This window comes from Taudactylus pleione, unplaced genomic scaffold (genome assembly GCF_031769625.1).
Source record: "Taudactylus pleione unplaced genomic scaffold, aTauple2 ptg000513l, whole genome shotgun sequence".
In the NCBI taxonomy this organism is placed as follows: Eukaryota; Metazoa; Chordata; class Amphibia; order Anura; family Myobatrachidae; genus Taudactylus; species Taudactylus pleione.
Window position 1 is genome coordinate 1,562,272 of NW_028284915.1, and position 20,845 is coordinate 1,583,116.

At 45.4% G+C, this 20,845-nt stretch overlaps 1 protein-coding gene across 1 annotated transcript in view; it reads left to right on the forward strand.

Moving 5' to 3' along the window:
* Positions 1 to 20,845, forward strand: part of DDX60 (DExD/H-box helicase 60) — a 379,348-nt gene that overhangs the window by 242,633 nt on the left and 115,870 nt on the right. The window contains exon 26 of the mRNA XM_088450288.1: positions 6,594 to 6,737. Coding sequence (XP_088306414.1) covers positions 6,594 to 6,737 — 144 coding nt within the window. The remainder of the gene's footprint in view (positions 1 to 6,593; positions 6,738 to 20,845) is intronic.

A 20,845-nucleotide genomic window follows, 5' to 3' on the forward strand; every position in this document is an offset into this window, starting at 1 on the left:
TTTCTCAATAAGAAACTTTTGGCGCAGGGGTGCCGTGGAAAAAATGCTGATACTCTAGGGTGCCGTGATTCAAAAAAGTTTGGGAACCACTGCCTTAAGGCAATTATTTTCAACCTTTTTCAACTGACGGCACAACAAACAAGATTGTAAAATTGCTAAGGCACACCCTCAGTCCCCCATTGGAAAAAAACACACACATTGGCCCTCTTGGAAAAAACACGCACAAATTGGCCCCCCAGAAAAAAATAAAATACAATGGCCCTCGCAGAATAAAAAGTCACACTCAATGACTGAGCACACAGTGTAGAGCTGGGAGCAGTGTGCAGACGGGCATGCAACATGGCATGTGTGACCTATGTCATGCTGCCGCATCTCCATAGGTTACAGCCCGGGCCAGAAATACAAGTAATGTAAACTCTGACTTTGCTGAACTCGCGGCACACTTGACAATTGCTCGCGGCACACTTTTGTGCCACGGCACAGTGGTTGAAAAATTGTGCCTTAAGTAAATGTATTGGAAGAGAATCCTGCACCAAGAATAACAATTAAGCGGAAATCACATTAGAGGGATATAACACGTATTGTTAACATATAGGGTATATTTTAATACCTATATGTATGGTGTAGGTGCAACCCACTGAGTAAATTATGTATACATCACAATGAAGAAATAAAAGGAACCAGTTTTTAACAATCATACAGCCATATCCCAAATGTTACCTTGTAGCAGATTTTGGAAACATTTAACTGCATGTAGCTAAATTGTTACAAACTACATCATTCAATACTGGCAGATGATTACTGACAGAGTGTAAGGGAAACTTGCTTCTATCTGTATTATTTACTGTATGATCTGTTTGAACAGGCTCCAAAAGTTATCACATTCATGTAATTAATTTTATTTCATATTTATGAACAAAAGCAGTGCACAGCCTTGTTTATAATACTTTATTTATACTATACTTTCTTATTCTATTTTTTAATTCTTATACTTTGCTTTGAACAACCCTATTTAAGGGCATATACTGTATATGTGATTGTATACACCCTTTGAAATTATTAGTAATAATTAGTTGTTTTTCTTATTATAATAATAATGTATAGTTACTTGTTTTAAAGCATACTTAATAAATCATTTTGTTTTAAGATTTGTGTTAACTTTAGTGGGGGATTGAGTGCACCCAAAAACAAACTGGCTCCTTTTTATTCTTTAGTTTGATCCCTTAAGTAAACTACTAAAAAAGCAGCTAGAGAAGTTGAAGGAAAAAAATGTTGGACTTGTAGAACATCTTCTTTTTTCACTTTGCCAGGACCAAAGGGTTGTCAAGATCTTACAATTGTATCACTACATTTTGGCAACCATGATTGATCCTAGGTATAAGTTATATGTAATGTCTTCATTTCAAACTGACACAGATCTTAAGAGATGCTAAGAACACCTTGTGAGCAAGTTGTCACCTCAAATGGCATGTGACAAAACAACGTCTCCTCCTTCAATTTCTCCTGCAAATGCTGCAAGAAAAAACTGACCTTTCCCAAGATACCCACTGGAGATGAGGATGAGTGAACTCAGCACACCAGAGTGGAACAATATTATGGCATCTGGTCAGGTTTATAAGAATTGCCCACAATTACTGACACCTCTAAAGTGACTCAATCTGATACAGTGTGCTTCAATTAAACGGTGAAGGATTACTTTAAAGACGATGTAAAAATTAGCAAGTCACACAGTCTCTTTGAATATTGGGAGGGAAAAAAAAGCAATTTGGAGCCGCTAGTTCAAACTAGCTTTGCTTTACTTAAGCTGGCCACTCTCCAGTGTGTACTTGGAAAAAGTGTTTAGCACAGCGAGGAACCTTGACACTTCCAAAAAATGTGGAAAACCTGATAGCCATAAAAATGAACTACAATATCTGTGAGGAAGACCTTTGCCACCTATTATAACAAATTACAGAGACTTCTTTAACGGTGGATTTAGTGGTGATGAGTGACTGTTTTGTGTTGATGATATTAACACCGATGATTGTGAGGGTGAGGATTATAATGACAGCTGCCAACTGTGACAAATATTTACAATGCTGTTAGCCATCTTAAGGCCATTGGTAAATTGCTTTGAGGGGGCCCAAACAAAGCACTTGAGTTTCAAAAGTGGAAGTCTTTGTCACTGAAATGCTTGGTTTGTTAAACTGTGCATGTCCTTTTTAACATACAACATAAGGGTGGGTGGGAGACCTCATGGACAATTCCATTGTGCATCACTTTTAATTATGAGCTTTGCCAAGATTGTGTGTGTTTGAAAGGCAGTGTATATTACTGTACTTTACAGGTGCATGTTCTTTTGTCTTGCATTGCTATACATCACCAGCATCTCATCAGGTCATATAGGCCCTGTTTCCAGCAGCTTCTCGGCATTTACAGAGTATCATCCTCTCTCCATCCCCCATCTACTAAACCAACATTGACTTCTTTTTCCCCAGAATCTGCAGATAAAGTCATGGCCCTAATCTGGTCCTCACCTCTATCCACCCCCCAATTGACCCTATACCCTCTCTCCTCCACCACTCCCTATTTCATGCTGCCTGTTCTCATCTTGCCCATCTCTTCAACCTCTCTCTCATCAGGCACTGTTCCTTCTATATTCAGGCATGCCCTTGTCTCCCCCATTCTAATAAAAAACAAAACCTTGATCCTGACAACCTCTCAAGCTACTGCCTTATCTCTCTCCTTCCCTTTGCCTCCAAACTCTTTGAGCATATTGTCTACAACTGTCTCACTGGCATTCTTTCCATCTCACTCTCTGCTCATCCCATTCATTCTGGCTTTCATCCTCTCCATTCCATTGAAACTGCACTCACTTAAGTCAGCAATGACCTCCTTGCTGCCAAATCCAAGGACCACAACTCTATGCTTATTCTCCTTGACCTCTCAGCTGCTTTTGACACTGCGGACTATCCTCTCCTCCTTAAAAATCCTCTACTCCTTTGGTCTGCATGATAGTGTCATCTGATGGCTTTCTTCCTACCTTTCTGATCATTCTTTCTCAATCTCTTCTCATAACTTCACTTCCTCCCACTTCCTCTGCCAGTACGCATCCCACAAATTTCTGTTCTTGGACCTCTCCTATTCTCACTTTATACATCCTCAGCTTTTTTGGCCTCCGATATCATCTCTATGCTGATGATTCTCAGATATTCATCTCCTCACCTGACCTTTGCCCCTCTCTCCTTACTCGTATTTCCATCTGTCTCTCTGCTATTTCCTTTTGGATATCTCAAGTTAAACTTTAACATGTCTAAGAGTGAGATGATAATCTTCCCATACTCCCATGTACCCTCAACTTCCACAACTTCTTTATCTGTAGACATCACCACTTCTCCTTACACAAATTTGCTGTCTTTGAGTCATTAGCACCTATCACTGTCCTGCCATTTCCACCTAAAATATATTGCCTGGATTAGACCCTTTCTCACCCTGGAGGCAACTAAGACCCTCATCCACTCACTGATCATCTCTCCAGATTGGACCACTGCAACCTCCTCTTAGCTGGCCTCCCTGGCTCCCACCTCTCTCCACTACAATCTGTCCTTAATGCTACTGCCCCGCTCATCTTCCTTTTTAAATGTACTACATCTGCCTCCCCTCTCCTACAAGTCCTTCACTGGCTCCCCTTCCCCTTCAGAACTCATTTCAAACTTCTCACACTAACTTGCAAAGCCCTCACCTACTCCTCTCCTATTTACATTGCTGACCTCATTCCCCTTCACATTACCACCCACCCGATTTGCTCCACCCATGAATGCCGCCTCTCCTCCCAGCTAATCAGCCGTGCTGCTCCTCACCTCTGGAACTCTCTCCCTCTTCCTATCAGACTCTCCACCTCTCTTCAAAATTTGAAACTAGGTCTCAAGAACCACTACTTCATCAAAGATTTCAAGCTCTCATTCTAACTCACTGCCCCATGCTCCTTGCTCAGTTTCTCCACTCTGTGTCACCCCTGTCTTTCTGCCACCTACTTTAGTCTGTAAGCTCTTATGAGCATGGCCCTCTTCCCTCATATGCTTTTCCTTCCCTTGCTTCTTCCACCATATCCTCCCCACTGCCTACAACGGCACCTATGGGTTCTGCCACCCTGCTGCCATTTGAGTTTTATGTCTGCTGATGCTGCAATGTTTATAAACAATGCCCATGTTCTGCAATGTTCTGTATGATTTCCTTTTTTTCACACTCTCTGTTTTTGTACTTTGTAAATCATGTAATCATATAATTATTAATTATTTATTGACTTCAACCATGCTGTTACTCTGCCTTGAATCCTGAGGCCTGTAATTTGCTGTTTGGATTCAGTTTCTACTTTAAAAATCTCATTAAGATTTTGGATGCTTATTTTGTAATAGTTTTTTTTTCCATTTCTCTGTTTTGTTTTTTTATAGTTATATTAACACTGTAATCAGTCCAATCAATCAATCAATCAATCAATCAATCAATCAATCAACCCTTTGTGTGGCTTCCACTAAATACTCCATCTCCATTTACCGTATATACTCGAGTATAAGCCGAGTTTTTCAGCACATTTTTTGTGCTGAAAAAGCACCCCCTCGGCTTATACTCGAGTCATGCCCGCATGGTACGCTGCTGAGTAGCGTACCATGCGGGCCGCGGTGCAGACTGTGTCACTGTGACACAGCCTGCACCGCGTGTGTAGTGCTGACCGGACGGAGTTCGGTCAGCACTACACACTGCTAAACACACAGCCGCCGGAGCCGGCAGCTATGTGTTTGGTGTAATCAGCAGCAGCGGCTACTGCTGCTCCCACTGCGGGAGCCATCTTCCGGCTCCCGCAGTGGGTAATGGGAGAGACTTTGTCATGATGACGTCTCTCCCATTATGCAAAGCGGCGGAGGAGCCTGTAGCAGCGTCGGGACCAGGAGCGGGGTTACAGGTAAGTGTTTTTTTTTTTTACATTTCTTTCTACTGGGGGGGGGTACTACCAGGGGGGGATATCGTTACTGGGGGCACTACCAGAGGGGGGGATTAATAATGGGGGAACTACCAGGGGGGGGATGTTGCTACTGGGGGCACTACCAGGGAGGGGGGGAAAACTGGGGGCACTACCAGGGGGGATGTTGCTACTGGGGGCACTACCAGGGGGGGTTAATACTGGGGGCACTACCAGGGGGGGATATTGCTACTGGGGGCACTACCAGGGGGGGGATTAATACTGGGGGCACTACCAGGGGGGGATGTTGCTACTGGGGGCACTACCAGGGGGGGTTAATACTGGGGGCACTACCAGGGGGGGATATTGCTACTGGGGGCACTACCAGGGGGGGGATTAATATTGGGGGCACTACCAGGGGGGATGTTGCTACTGGGGGCACTACCAGGGGGGGATTAATACTGGGGGCACTACCAGGGGTGGATATTGCTACTGGGGGCACTACCAGGGGGGGTATTACTACTGGGGGCACTACCAGGGGGGGATATTACTACTGGGGGCACTACCAGGGGGGGATATTACTACTGGGGGCACTACCAGGGGGGGATTACTACTGGGGGCACTACCAGGGGGGGATTACTACTGGGGACAGTACCAGAGGGGGGATTACTACCAGTAGCTGCTGCATTTCCCACCCTAGGCTTATACTCAAGTCAATAAGTTTTCCCAGTTTTTTGTGGTAAAATTAGGTACCTCGGCTTATATTCCGGTCGACTTATACTCGAGTATATACGGTAAATGTGCTTTCCTTACGTCTCTGATCTACTGTAGTACTTGATTAGTGAAACCATTCTATAGCATTGTATAGTTTTTTAAACTGCCATCCTGCAGCTTCTGCAATGCCACTATGTTTCATAGGTGTACTATATATTTTTTTTAAACTGCCATGTGTTTATGCTCGCTGCAGCCTTTGGCCATTATGGCTGAAACCAATATTGTGAGCTGTGAAGTGTTCAAAATTGACTGGAAATTAATGTTATTGATGTTATTAATATTGTAAGAACAAAAACAGGACCAGATTGCATGATATTAGCTGTTTTTATCAATTTTAAATAGAGATGTGCGCTGACCCCTGTACTTTGGTTTTAGTTGTGGATCTGGATTAATCTTCATGTTTTGGTTTAGCAAAACCACCCTCAAGTGCTTTGAGTTTGGATCTGGATTTTTTTTAAGAATGAAAAAAGTTTTTATAAACAGCTAAAATCATGTAATTTTTGCAATCCAAAACCCAAAATTCAAATTTAAAAAATGAATTCCGAACCACTAGAAGATTAGAACTATGACTTGGATTTATCAGTCTCTCCTTAGGAGATTAGAAACGAAACTCAGATCTGTCCGTATCTACGAAAACCAAAAAGAACCAATACCTTCGAGGGTTGTTCTGCCAAAACTAAAACACTGGGGTCCTTTCACATTTCTACCATTTACTGTTCTGAAAATAGCATAACTCAATGGAGGCCAGATGGATTACTAAACACCCATTTAGGCCTTTCTATATGAGTGTGGGACATATGTACAGTATGTCTCAGTTACAAAAATAAAGAAATTTACAAAAATGTTAATAGAATATTCTGTCTAACATCGAATCTCATTTTAGATTTGAAATACATTTGGTGGAAAATCTGGCAATCAAGTTGGGAAAGCATCTCAAGCTAAAATGGAGAAATAAACAAACTGATCAAGATGAGAAAGAAATCCATAAGCTTAAAGAAAAAGCAGACAGATTAGAAAAAAGCCTACAGTAAGTGTTGTATAACAAACAAGGAAGTTTCCATGCAATGATTGTAATTTTATATTTCTTGTACATTAAATGAAACCAGGAGCCTAACATGGAGGACTGTCATTTTGTGCATTCATTTTCTGAGAACTGGTGACATTACTGAGGCACAATGATATCACCAGTTTCTAGTTCATTAATGACCACATAATCATAAATATCATCCTAACAGTTGATTTGTCCTACCATGTGTAAGTAATGGATCCACTTTAACGTGAGATGCCATTTATATGTGTGATCGTTTCCTTCCCAACCAGGTCTCATATATAGAAAGCAGAAATGGCTAAAGTACGTCTCTCAGGGTTTTTGATGACATTTTGATGGAAAATGGTTAAGTGTTGCCAAAAAGTCTAATGTCAATTACTTAAAGTTTTCGGTGCTTTAATAACAGTAGAGGGTTAGGGGCAGGACCTGTAGTAGTTGAGTCAATCTCTAACTTTGAACCTCCATTATAATAATACTTGGAGTTCTCTTTAGGAAACACACTGGGGTATATTTACTAAGAATCGTGTCTGGCCTAGATTAAAAACGCTGGGCATTGCTGGGATATGTGAGAGTTTTTCCCAATCAAACACTCAAATTTACAAAGAAACGTGTTTGACTGAAGCATGTTTTCCTATGGTCTATGGAATCATGTTTAATTGTGTGTGAGTTAGGTCACAATGGGCTGCTTACCTGCCTGTAAGCAGCTTATTTTGAAGAAGCACTGCACAGATCAGTGTGATCTGTGCAGTGCCTCTGTGCTATACGTGTAATAAAGGGTTAAAATTTAAGAAAAAAACTGCATTGGGTCCCCTTCCCCTAAAAGCATAACCAGCCCTGAACCTTTAAGCCTGTTCTGGTACAGCAAAATCAAGGGAAAAACCGACGTGGGGTTCCCCCTGTTTTCCTATAACTAACACCGAGCTGATCCAGCTGGCAGGCATACACTATAGCAGGGAGACACACAGCGTGGATCCTCCTGCCACAATGTAAACCAGTCCCAAACTGGTCAGCCCAGGGCTGGCGATCCTCAGATAGTGGGGACCTTAAAAAGGGGTCCCCCATCTGGAGGATCAACCAGCCCTGGGATGAAAACCCAGGGCTCTTTCCTGCAACCCTAGAGGCAGTGGGTGCAGGGGTAATGGGTTAAACATAGAAATTAAATTGTTCTTCACAGTAGGACTACAGGTCCCAGCATGCCTGCCCTGTGGCACTTGTATAACAGTTGGGGTACTGGCCTCTTGCCCCTGTGAACAAAATATGAAAAAAGACAGTACATGGACACTGTAGAAAGTAAATGTTTACTACATACAATCACACTCACACTATACTTACCTTGTTCCCGGTGCCCAATCCCCTTTTTTAGTAGAATCCCAGTTTTTGGCTAAGAATAAAAATACTCACCTACAGTATCCTTTGGTACTGGACGGTCCACTTGTCCTGTAGTATCCATGGCCAATAAAATAATAAATGCCATGTCCCGACACAATTTCAGACTGAAGAGCCATATGTGTTTCCACATACAGCTCTTCCCTGGCAAATGACGGAACACATGAGATTTCCTGCACTTGCTGGGCCGCCAGCCAATCAGAGGCTGCTTTTAGAGTAAGCAGCCACTGATTGGCTTTGAGTGGCCTGACTGTAATTAACAGCCAGGCCGCTTATTGGCCAACAGACAGGCCAATCAGTTGCCTGGCTGTTGATGACAGCCAGGCCACTCTCAGCTAATCAGTGGCTGCTTACTCTAGTTACTTACCTACTTCATGGTGCTGGTCAGTCCTCTGGTCCAGTAGGCATCCAGGGGCTTGGCAAAAAAAGAAGTGAATACCTGATCTAGCGGTACAACAGCAGCATTGTATATACAGGTACATACTGTATATACAACGCTTCCTTAGGGACTGACAGAAACCCCATGTGGGTTCCTGCCCATTATCCATTATTAGCTAAGAGTCAGACTATTCTTACCAATCAGCAGCTGCTGTCATCTGACAGAGAATTAACTGGCTTTAGTACTATATTGATAATACACATTGGTACTGCAGCTCCCGCCATCATTATCTGTTTTGGCCACTATTTGGCCTCAAATACCCACACCCTGTGCTCCACTTGCACTGTACCTGTCCAGCAATATGCAGAGGAGATGGGTGTTATTTCTGTAGAGCAGCCTGGTCAGCAGCTGCAGGATCTCTTGTGGTGGTGGAGAAGATGCTCACGTTTTCTGTGTGACCACTTATGTGCTTACAATTAGTAGTTAAGATCATGTGAACTCCATCAAAAGATCTCCCAGCACAGCTCTGCAGGGGCCAAAGAGCAGTGACCTCACATGAGGAAGAGCTACAACTGCTTATTAAGCAGGGCAAGGGCTTACAGATGGGGAGTGGTTGTACTAGGGGAAAAGTCACTTGGCAGCTTTCTAATGTCTAATTTTAGCTCCAGCCCTGGATGCACTTCATGAAAGGTGTAGTACATTCTAACTTCAGTCTTGGATTCCCAGTAAGAGCTGCACTCAGGCTATTTATAATGATGTCTGATAGTCAACCTCTCTCTAAGGTTGCACACAACAAGATCAGCTGCATCTTCCTCCAGTAAGAGACCTTCACTAACAAACTAATGTAGACAAATATTGACCCTTAGTGATTAGCAGATGCTTGTTAAAGTCTACATAACAAATAAAATTGTATACCTGGAATGTAAGGGTTACACATTGAATGAAGACACTTGTGAGTTTGCAGGTCTCCCCTGTTGCCAAGGATGGATTGGCTGTAGACCTCACTGGGAGGCTTGCCAGTGGGCCGTGTCACCTGTGAGGTCGCCTGTCTGGCCGAGTTAATTTTTTTTACATGCAGCCCTGCTCCCACTTCTTGCATGACAAATAGCCAACCTTCACCCCTATCGTAGCAATTACAGTGGCCCACGAGATAGCACCTCAGTGTGCACCACCTGACTAAGGGCCTGATTCAGACTCGGACGCTATTTGCGGCCGCTCGCTGGCTAAAAGGGGCCAGCTATTTAAATCATGTGCTCGCATAAAGCCACCCACTAAGTAATACAGAGCAGACGCACTATGCTCTCGCACCTGTATAAAGACGCCCCTTTGCCACTCACAACACACGTCATCTCCGGCAGTTGAAGGATTAATCAGGAACATCGAGAGCCATCGGAGCTGCTCGCAGCGCTTGTGGTAGCCTTTTCCCACCACAACATTGCGAGCAGTTCTGGCTAAAATACAACCCAGTCACGTGTGTAATGACGCTACTTTGCTAATTATGCACACCCATTAAACGCCGCTCTGGCGGCCGGGCACACCTGCATTCACACATCCACACCACCGTTTACAAGCACCTTCCCCTGTTACCACCCACAAACGGCACTATCTGTCACTCAATATAGCGGCCCAACTGTAGACTACTTTCCCATTGCAATGACCGGTTCGCGCAGGCGCATTGCGACTCATGCAAATGCGCAGATTGTGAAAAATCACTCAATGCGAGCGCAGCATAGCGTCCGGATCTGAATCAGGCCCTAAGTGCAGGGGCTCAGAGTGAAGCAGATGTCAAATGGAACATACTGTCGCAAGTCACCCTGGAGCCCTTCTCCTCCTCCTCCTTAGCCGGATTAGTGTAGTACAGCCAGGTACGTGAAATGAATGAGATCAGAGCAGCAACAGGGGAGAGGATAGGGTAGCAGCAACAGTGTATAGGGTAGCATGAATGTGCCTCTATAGTGAGACCCCTGGTAAGAGGAACATGTGCTGAGCCCTGATTGGTGCTCATGCTGCTTTGACCCAAGCAGGGAACGAGGGCTACACCAGCCTGTTGAATGTCTGCACTGGCAACAGGGAGGAGGAGGAGGAGGAAGGCGTTTTTACTGGAGATGAGACGTACCCCAGGCCAGTATATGTGACCCTGCCTGTATGTATGTGTGTGTGTCTTTATATGTATCCCTGTCTGTAGGTGTCTCTATTTGTATCCCTGTCTGTATGTATGCGTTTCTATATGTAACCCTGCATGTGCATATGTTTGTATCTCTATATGTATCCCTGTCTGTATTTATGTGTCTCTACTTTATATGTAACCCTGCATGTGTATATGTGTTTACTATTATTATTATTATTATTATTATTATTATTAGTTAATAACAGTTACTTAACAGTTGCTTTTATAGCGCATATTCCACAGCGCTTTACAGAGAATATTTCGCCATTCAGTCCCTGCACCAGTGGAGCTTACAATCTATATTCCCTACCACATGCTCACGCACATACAGACACATTAAGGTTCATTTTTTTTGTCAGTAGCCAATAAACCCACCAGTATATGTTTGGAGTGTGGGAGGAAACCGGAGTACTAGGAGGAAACCCAAGCAAACACAGGGAGAATATACAAACTCCACACAGTTAGGGCCATAGGGCCATAGTGGGAACCAAACTCATGACCTCAGTGCTGTGAGGCAGTAATGCTAACAATTACACTGTCTGTGTTTATATCTATATTTATTCCTGTCTATATGTATGTGTGTCTATATTCAGCAGGCTTGTTGACAATAAAAAAGTTAACATGCATTATGGGTACCCTAGAAAGCAGGTGTTACTTAAAGCATTTCACGGATCCTGGCAGTACAACTGTCAACATGATGATGCACGTTAAATGCTTAATCCCACCACCTGCCCTATGGGGTCCACTTACTGTACTTCTTGTAAACATTGTGATTACCGACAAGCCTTATGTATCCTGGTGTGTCTGGTTAAAAGGTTAAAGATAATGTTTAATTCCCACACCTTCTCAGTCAACCTTTATGTATAATTTGCTTTGGATTTTTTGTATGATTATTTTCATACCTGTCTAGCACTGCATTTTATAAATAAAAAATTATGAGACAGTTAAGTTGGTGAATTGGTTAAAGAAAGTTAAAGATAATTAAACGAGGAAAGTGGTGCAAATGAACTGCGTTCAAAGTACAGTGAGATAATTTAGTTTGGAAGAGAGCAATTGGGCTAAGTAGATAAGGGGTGGAGAACATATTGAGAAGACAGAAACAGATAGGGAGATCCAAACTGCAGGGCTGATGAGTACAAGGAGGGGAAATGGACAAGTGTGGCAGGAAGAAGTCTGCATGGGACACCGTGAATGGATCTACATGGGCGGTTTACAAGGGGGCATAGCGTGGGGGGTGGTAAAGGGAGCAAAATGTTGGGTGAAGTGATACAGGGGAATATCACTGGAGGGAGGACAGTAGCATGAAGTAGAAGGGCATTGGGCCTGTTGTGCAGAAAGGAGGGTGCTAAATGGGGGAAAAGGACATAAACAGTTACATGGGGGTAGAAGTGTATTGGTACAAGCAGAAAATAAGAAATTAATGGGAAAACTGATACGGGAAAGCTAAGGTTGGAGAGCTGAATAGTCAAGAAAGAAAATATTTAACAAGTTAAAAAAAATTGTTAAATGTCAAGAATGGAACAACTTGAAATATTGATTTACTACTGTAAATAATAAGAACATGTGTCTATAGCACTGAGCAATAATGTGGGTAAGCCTGGGGCTGACAAGGAAAATGGAGAGAGCAATTAGTAGAGGGTGAGTGGTAAAATCAGTGATAAGGGTGGGAGTGTGAGAAAAGGGGGAAAAGCCAGAGAGAAGAAAGATTCATTTGAAAGAGAGATGGAAGAATCATGGAGAGAAGTGGTAAAGTAGATTAAAGGAGAACAAAAGGGAAAGGATGAGATAAAGAAGGGAGGGTGATCTGGAACAGGAGAGAGAGAAATGGGTAGATAGGAGCAGGGGCGTATTAAAAGAGGAGGCTGCCCATGTGCCTTCCCTGTCCGGGACCCCCTCCTCTCTCCCAGGTGGCTGGCAGCGCACTGACCGCAGCAGTAGACTCTGGGCACTAGTCTGTGCCCAGAGTCTACTGCACATGCGCAGGTCACCGGGAAAATGGCGCAGCCTCCATTTTCAAGTGATATCATTACAGCGCATGCACAAAACGTCGGGAAAATGCCCACAGCAGCCTTTTTTCAGGCGTTTTGTGCAGCACTGCTACAGCCGACGTGGGACTTTGGAGAGGTAAGTATTAAAAAATGCAGGTGCAGGGTGTGCGGTGTGGGCACCGCACACCCTACACCCATTATAGATATGCCCCTGGATAGGAAAGTAAAAAGTTAACATAAGGAATATTAAGGTAGGAAGGGAAATGAAGACTGAAGAACATAATGTTTAACCTTGTCATTCAGACATCCACTTGTTGCATAGCTAGTGTTATTGTACTGTTTTTTTTAAATTCTGTGTAGCAGTGGCGTAAGTTCATCCCAGACGCCCGGAGACAAGTTATATTTTGGTGCCCCGCGTCACAGCCTCTGACACTGTAATGTAGCATTTTGCATGCAGATACACTGGCAGTAGCACACAGAATATAGGCATATCATTTTAATCAGCACAACCTGCTTGTGTGTCCTGTTTGCATCACTGTGTGAATAAGACGCATTTGAAGTAGGGGTGAGCGGGTTCGGATTTCTGAAATCCGAACCCCCCAGAGCCCCCCGATCCGAGTCCGATCCGAGTCAGGCTCGACTTTTCCCGCCTGACTCGGATCTGAAATCGAGGCAAAACGTCATCATCCCGCCTTCCGAGTCTCGCGGGTTTTGGATCCTATATAAGGTACCCGCGTCGGCGCCATTTTCTCACTCGGCTGTGGACAGTGAAGAGGGAGGGTGGGAGTTAGGGCTGTGTAGTGTAGTGTAGTGTAGTGTAGTGCTGCTGTTGTCCACTACTTCAAAGTCCATAGGGGCTGGCTGTGTTGTGCTGTGCTGCTGTTGTTAATAGGGGCTGTGTCCACTACTTCAAAGTCCATAGGGGCTGGCTGGACTGTGTTGTGCAGTCAGTTCTCCATAGGGGCTGTGTCCACTCCAAAGTCCTGTGCAGTGTCCCAGTCCTAAAGGAGTGCTGTAGTGTTGTCCAGGGGGTGCTCTGTCCATCAGGGGTGCTCCCCCCAAGTGCTAAAAAAAATAATATATTTTCTGTGTTAGTGAATTGTGTGCGCAGTAGCCGCACGTGCATCAACAAAGTAGTGCCAAGCGTGCGCCTGTGTCATAAGTAAAGGGCCGGCTGGCTTGACCGTTAATGGGTGCTGTAACCCCCGAAAGTACACTCCAGTCCAAACCAAAAAAAAATTATTTTCTGTGTTTGTGAATTGTGTGCGCAGTAGCCGCACGTGCATCAACAAAGTAGTGCCAAGCGTGCGCCTGTGTCATAAGTAAAGGGCCGGCTGGCTTGACCGTTAAGGGTGCTGTAACCCCCGAAAGTACACTCCAGTCCAAACCAAAAAAAAAATTATTTTCTGTGTTTGTGAATTGTGTGCGCAGTAGCCGCACGTGCATCAACAAAGTAGTGCCAAGCGTGCGCCTGTGTCATAAGTAAAGGGCCGGCTGGCTTGACCGTTAAAGGGTGCTGTAACCCCCAAAGTACACTCCAGTCCAAACCAAAAAAAAAATTATTTTCTGTGTTTGTGAATTGTGTGCGCAGTAGCCGCACGTGCATCAACAAAGTAGTGCCAAGCGTGCGCCTGTGTCATAAGTAAAGGGCCGGCTGGCTTGACCGTTAAAGGGTGCTGTAACCCCCGAAAGTACACTCCAGTCCAAACCAAAAAAAAATTATTTTCTGTGTTTGTGAATTGTGTGCGCAGTAGCCGCACGTGCATCAACAAAGTAGTGCCAAGCGTGCGCCTGTGTCATAAGTAAAGGGCCGGCTGGCTTGACCGTTAAGGGTGCTGTAACCCCCGAGAGTACACTCCAGTCCAAACCAAAAAAAAAATTATTTTCTGTGTTTGTGAATTGTGTGCGCAGTAGCCGCACGTGCATCAACAAAGTAGTGCCAAGCGTGCGCCTGTGTCATAAGTAAAGGGCCGGCTGGCTTGACAATTAAAGGGTGCTGTAACCCCCAAAGTACACTCCAGTCCAAACCAAAAAAAAAATTATTTTCTGTGTTTGTGAATTGTGTGCGCAGTAGCCGCACGTGCATCAACAAAGTAGTGCCAAGAGTGCGCCTGTGTCATAAGGGCCGGCTGGCTTGACCGTTAAAGGGTGCTGTAACCCCCAAAGTACACTCCAGTCCAAACCAAAAAAAAAATTATTTTCTGTGTTTAGCCGCACGTATATATCAAATCGATATAACATAAATGGAGGACCAAACTTTCTCCGATAAAAATAAAATAGAGAAAGATCAAGAACCACTTCCTCCTAGTGCTGAAGCTGCTGCCACTAGTCATGACATAGACGATAACATGCCATCAACGTCGTCTGCCAAGGCCGATGCCCAATGTCATAGTAGAGGGCACATACAATCCCAAATGGCAAAGTTCAGGAAAATGACCTTGAAAAAGACATTTAAATCAGCTGAAGAGAAACGTAAACTTGCCAATATGCCATTTACGACACGGAGTGGCAAGGAACGGCTAAGGTCGATCCCTAGTATGTTCATGACTAGTGGTTCAGCTTCACATGACGATGGAAGCCCTCCTCCCACTAAAAAAATCAAAAGAGTTAAGCTGGCAAAAGCACAGCGAAGAACTGTGCTTTCTAAGAAGATATCACAAATCCCCAAGGAGAGTCCAAGTGTGGTGGTGGTTGCGATGCCTGACCTTCCCAGCACTGGACGGGAAGAGGTGGCTCTTTCCACCATTTGCACGCCCCCTGCAAGTGCTGAAAGGAGCACCCACAGTCCACTTGCTGATATGCAAATTGAAGATGTCACTGTTGAAGTACAACAGGATGAGGATACTGGTGTAGCTGGCGCTGAGGAGGAAGTTGGCGAGGAGGATTCTGATGGTGATGTGGTTTGTTTAAATCAGGCTCCGGGGGAGACAGTTGTTGTCCGTGGGATGAAAAAGCCCATCACGGTCATGCCTGGGCAGAAGACCAAACATTCCACCTCTTTGGTCTGGCAATATTTCTATCCAAATCCGGACAACAACTGTCTTGCCATATGTACCATATGTAAAGGTGAAATAAGTAGGGGTAGGGACGTCAACCACCTAGGAACATCCTCCCTTATACGGCACCTGCAGCGCGTTCATAAAAAGTTACTGTCAAGTTCAGAAACTTTGGCTAAGACCGTAAGCAGTCCAGGGACACCTAAATCCCGTTGTCCTGTTGTATCCAAGCGCCTGCAAACCACACCGTCAACTCCCTCCTCGTCAATTTCCTCCTTAGTCAGGATCGGAAGTAGTCCTGCAGGCCATGTCACTGGCATGACTGACTCTCCTATCCGGGATTCCTCTGGAGGATCCTGCATTGCTACGCCTACTGCTGCCGCTGCTGCTGTTGCTGCTGCTGGGAGTCGTTCATCATCCCAGAGAGGAAGTAGGAACACCACTACTTTTACTAAACAATTGACCCTCCAACAGTCCTTAGCGAGGAGGATGAAGTACGACAGCAGTCATCCTGAAGCAAAACGTATAACTGAGGCCTTGACTGCTATGTTGGTGTTAGACGTGCGTCCGGTATCCGCCATTAGTGCAGTGGGATTTAGACAATTGATGGAGGTAGTGTGTCCCCGGTTCCAAATCCCGTCTAGATTCCACTTCACTAGGCAGGCGATACCGAGACTGTACAGAAACGTCAGAAAAAGTGTCCTCAGTGTCCTGAAAAATGCCGTTGTACACAATGTCCACTTAACCACGGACATGTGGACAAGTGGAACAGGGCAGACTAAGGACTATATGACTGTGACAGCCCACTGGGTAGATGTATCACCTTACGCAGCAACAGCAGCAGCGTCACCAGTAGCAGCATCTCAGAAACGCCAGCTCATTACAAGGCAGGCTACGCTGTGTATCACCGGTTTCAGTAAGAGGCACACCGCCGACAACCTCTTAGAGAAACTGAGGGAAATCATCGCCCAGTGGCTTACCCCACTTAGACTCTCCTGGGGATTTGTGATATCTGACAACGCCACCAATATTGTGCGGGCATTACATCTGGGCAAATTCCAGCACATCCCATGTTTTGCTCACACAATAAACTTGGTGGTGCAGAATTTTCTGAAAAGCGACAGGGGCGTGCAGGAGACGCTTTGGGTGGCCCAAAAAATTTCTGGCCACTTTCGCCATTCAGCGACTGCGTGCCGAAGACTGGAGCGCCAGCAAACACTCTTGAACCTGCCCCGCCATCACCTGAAGCAAGAGGTTGTGACGCGGTGGAACTCAACCCTCTATATGCTTCAGAGGATGGAGGAGCAGCAAAAGGCCATACAAGCCTATACATCCACCTATGACATAGGCAAAGGAGGGGGTATGCACCTGACTCAAGCGCAGTGGAGAATGATTTCCGTGTTGTGCAAGGTTCTCCAGCCCTTCGAACTTGCCACACGTGAAGTCAGTTCAGACACAGCCAGCTTGAGTCAGGTCATTCCCCTCATCAGGCTTTTGCAGAATCAGCTGGAGAAAGTGAAGGAGGAGCTAAGACGGAGCGATTCCGCTCGGCATGTGGGACTTGTGGATGAAGCCCTTCATTCGCTTTGCCAGGATTCCAGGGTGGTCAATCTGTTGAAATCAGACCACTACATTTTGGCCACCGTGCTTGATGCTAGGTTTAAAGCCTATGTGGTGTCTCTCTTTCTGGCCGACACAAGCCTGCAGAGGTGCAAAGACCTGCTGGTGAACACACTGTCAGCTGAAGCGGAACGTGACACGTCAACGGCTCCTTCTTCATTTTCTCCCGCAACTGGGGCTGCCAGGAAAAAACTTAGGTATCCTAAGCAACCCACTGGCGGTGATGCAGGGCAGGCAGGACCAAGTTTGGACATCTGGTCCGGACTGAAGGACCTGGCAACAATTTCTGACATGTCTACTGTCACTGCATATGATACTGTCACCATTGACAGAATGGTGGAGGATTACATCGGTGACAGCATCCAAGTAGGCATGTCAGACAGTCCATACCTGTACTGGCAGGAAAAAGAGGCAATTTGGAGGCCCCTGTACAAGCTGGCTCTATTTTACCTGAGTTGCCCCCCCTCCAGTGTGTACTCCGAAAGAGTGTTTAGTGCAGCCGGGAACCTTGTCAGCGAAAGGCGTAGGAGGTTGCTTCCACAGAATGTGGAGAAGATGATGTTCATCAAAATGAATTATCAGCTCTTCCAGGGAGACCAGCCTCCAGAAGGTACAGAGGGACCTGTGGTGGTGGATTCAAGTGGGGACGAGTTAATACTTTGTGAGGATGAGGATGTACACACTGAAGAGGGTGAGGAATCGGTGGATGAGGAGGATGAGGATGACATCTTGCCTCCGTAGAGCCAGTTTGTGCAGGGACACATTAATTGCCAGCTTGTTTTGTGGGGGCCCAAACGAACCAATCATTTCAGCCACAGTTGTGTGGCAGACCCTGGCGCTGAAATGATTGATTTGTTAAAGTGTGCATGTCCTGTTTATACAACATAAGGGTGGGTGGGAGGGCCCAAGGACAATTCCATCTTGCACTTCTTTTTTTTCTTTGCATTATGTACAGTTTGGGGCCTAGTTTTTCTAACTGCCATCCTGTCTGCCACTGCAGTGTCACTCCTAGATGGGTCACGTGTTTGTGCCGCCCACTCGTGTCGCTTAGCATAGTCATCCAGCTACCTCGGTGCAACCTTTTGGACATGAAAACACTATTGTGAGGTGTGAGGTGTTCAGAATAGACTGGAAATGAGTGGAAATTAAGGTTATTGAGGTTAATAATAGCATAGGAGCAGAGAAACCAACAAATTCTGTGATTTTAGCTGTTTTTATGCTTTTTAAAAAAAAAATACAGATCCAAAACACAAAACCCAGAACCCAAAACACGGAAGGGTGGTTTTGGCAAAACCAATCCAGATCCAAAACACGAAGAAAGATCCAGATCCAAAACCAAAACACGAAAAGTGGCCGGTGCACACCCCTAATTTGAAGGAAAACATTTGCACAAAAAGATGCTCGGCTCCACCAAGTCACTTTGCGCTCACATGTTATGTGTAACGCGACTTGTAGTGCATGGAGGATAGATGTATGTGGATACATCTGTATGCATGAGTCATAGATAAGATAGTGCCCTGTATGGTGCAATTAGCATGAGGCTAAGAGTTCTCCTAGCGAAAGCTACCTGATGTGCCCTCCTGATACCCCTGATGGAGGGGAAATTCACCTGATGTGGTGGCTTTGAGTACTGAGTTTAAGTCAGTACTCAAAGACTGCCACAGTGCCGGGACTACAAATCACAAATTGCCCAGTCTGTCGACTGCATTACATGCCGGGAAGTTTCTCACCAAAGATCTGCTCCACAGACTCAGTCGCTGGTGCTCCAGACCCCTCTTCCCATGCCCTCTTACCCGCAGCTCCATCCGGTGGATCCTTGTTGACATCCAGCTCCTGGAAGAAGATCTGCAGCCGCACTTATGTTCGGGTCAGCCACTTAGAACTCTGCTGCACGGCTACGTGGTTAGAGCTGCTGCCAGAGAGGAGTGTGATGGGGAGTTGTGGGTGAGGGGGAGCACCGGGTCTGCTGTGCGGGTTTGAGGCTAGGGCTGCCTCCAGGGAGGAGCGAAACGGAGACTTGTCCGGTGCCCCCCTCACCCACATGTCATACTGACATAAGAAGCTGCTTAAGAGCAGTGACACCAATGAGTAGGGACAGGCTATAGATCAGCAGTCGCCAACCCATCGCTCGCTAGCATCGGGTGGCTCGCGGCTGCAATCCAAGTAGCTCGCGGGGGCAGCACGGCTGTAGTGTGCCTTACACTGAATGGAGCAGCGCAACTGGAGCTCGCTTTATGGTGAGTGGGGCAGTGCGATGGAAACTCGCCTTATGGCAAGGCGCACAGGCCACGCATAGGACGTCATACACGGCTGGTGGCTACCAGCAGGCTCTGCTGACCGCGTCTGTAGCAGCACTGACAGAGCAGCGCTGACAGAGTTAGGACAGCGCTGCTAGTGTTCTATAGAGCAGCGCTGACAGCATTTTATAGCAGCGCTGACCGGACACTTGTTTGGTAGGAGTGTGGGACCAGGTCATCCACTGTCCCACATGCAACCATATTACATCCAGCAGCACCCTGCTCCCAGATGACAGTTCTCAACAGGTACAGACCTTGCACTTTGAAAAGGGGGTGTGGGACCAGGCTGTCCACTGTCACACCTGCATAATCTATAGAGCAGCACCTTGGTCCCCACTGACTGCTTTCAACAGGCATCAGAGGTACTGTACAGATCAGACACTTTGAAAGGGGGTTGTGGGATGTGTTCATTCAGTGTTCTGACTGCCACATTTTATTTTTGAAAGCTAATATATGGCTAATAGCCAAATTTGTCATAGAAAAACAACAATGCATTTATTAATACAGTGATAAAGGGGTCTATTTATTCAGCTTTGGATGAAGATAAAATTCCAGCCAACCAGCTCCCAACTGCCAGATCGCAAGCTGTGTTTAAAAAATCACAGTTAGGAGCTGGTTAGCTGAAACTTTATCTCTATCCAAAGCTTAATAAATAGACTCATTTATCACTGTATTAATAAATGCATTGTTATTTTTCTATGACAAATTTGGTTATTATCCAGATTTTAGCTTTCAAAATTAAAATGTGGCTCTTCAAGACATCTCATTTTTCTCAAGTAGCTCCCACCCCAATTAAGGTTAGAGACCACTGATGGTCTGACAGGGAGCTCCACACTAGTGTATGGTGGCTTCTCAGGTGACGGAAAGAGGTGCCATGTATTGGGCAGCGGTGACGGTACACTAAGGGTACATGGTTACAGCACTACGTGGGGTGAATATATTGTGGGCAATGGAGGAGGTGCCCCTTCAGTGCTGGAACCCTGCGGCAGGTGCCTCCTTTGTCTTCCATAGTTCTGCCCCTGCTGGGTAGCATTATGAGGTAGCGGGGAAGGGGGAGCGTGGACTGTGGACCGTTTTCCAGGGGGGGTGGAAAATACCCTATCACAGGAATTAGCAGCAGCCGCCCATCATGTTCCTCTCACCCGGCACCTCAATTACTATGGGCTCTATTTATTAACATTATTTTTACTAAAATAAAGTGAAAAAAGTATGTTTTCACACCCTTTTCACATTATTTTAGTTTCACCTAAATTT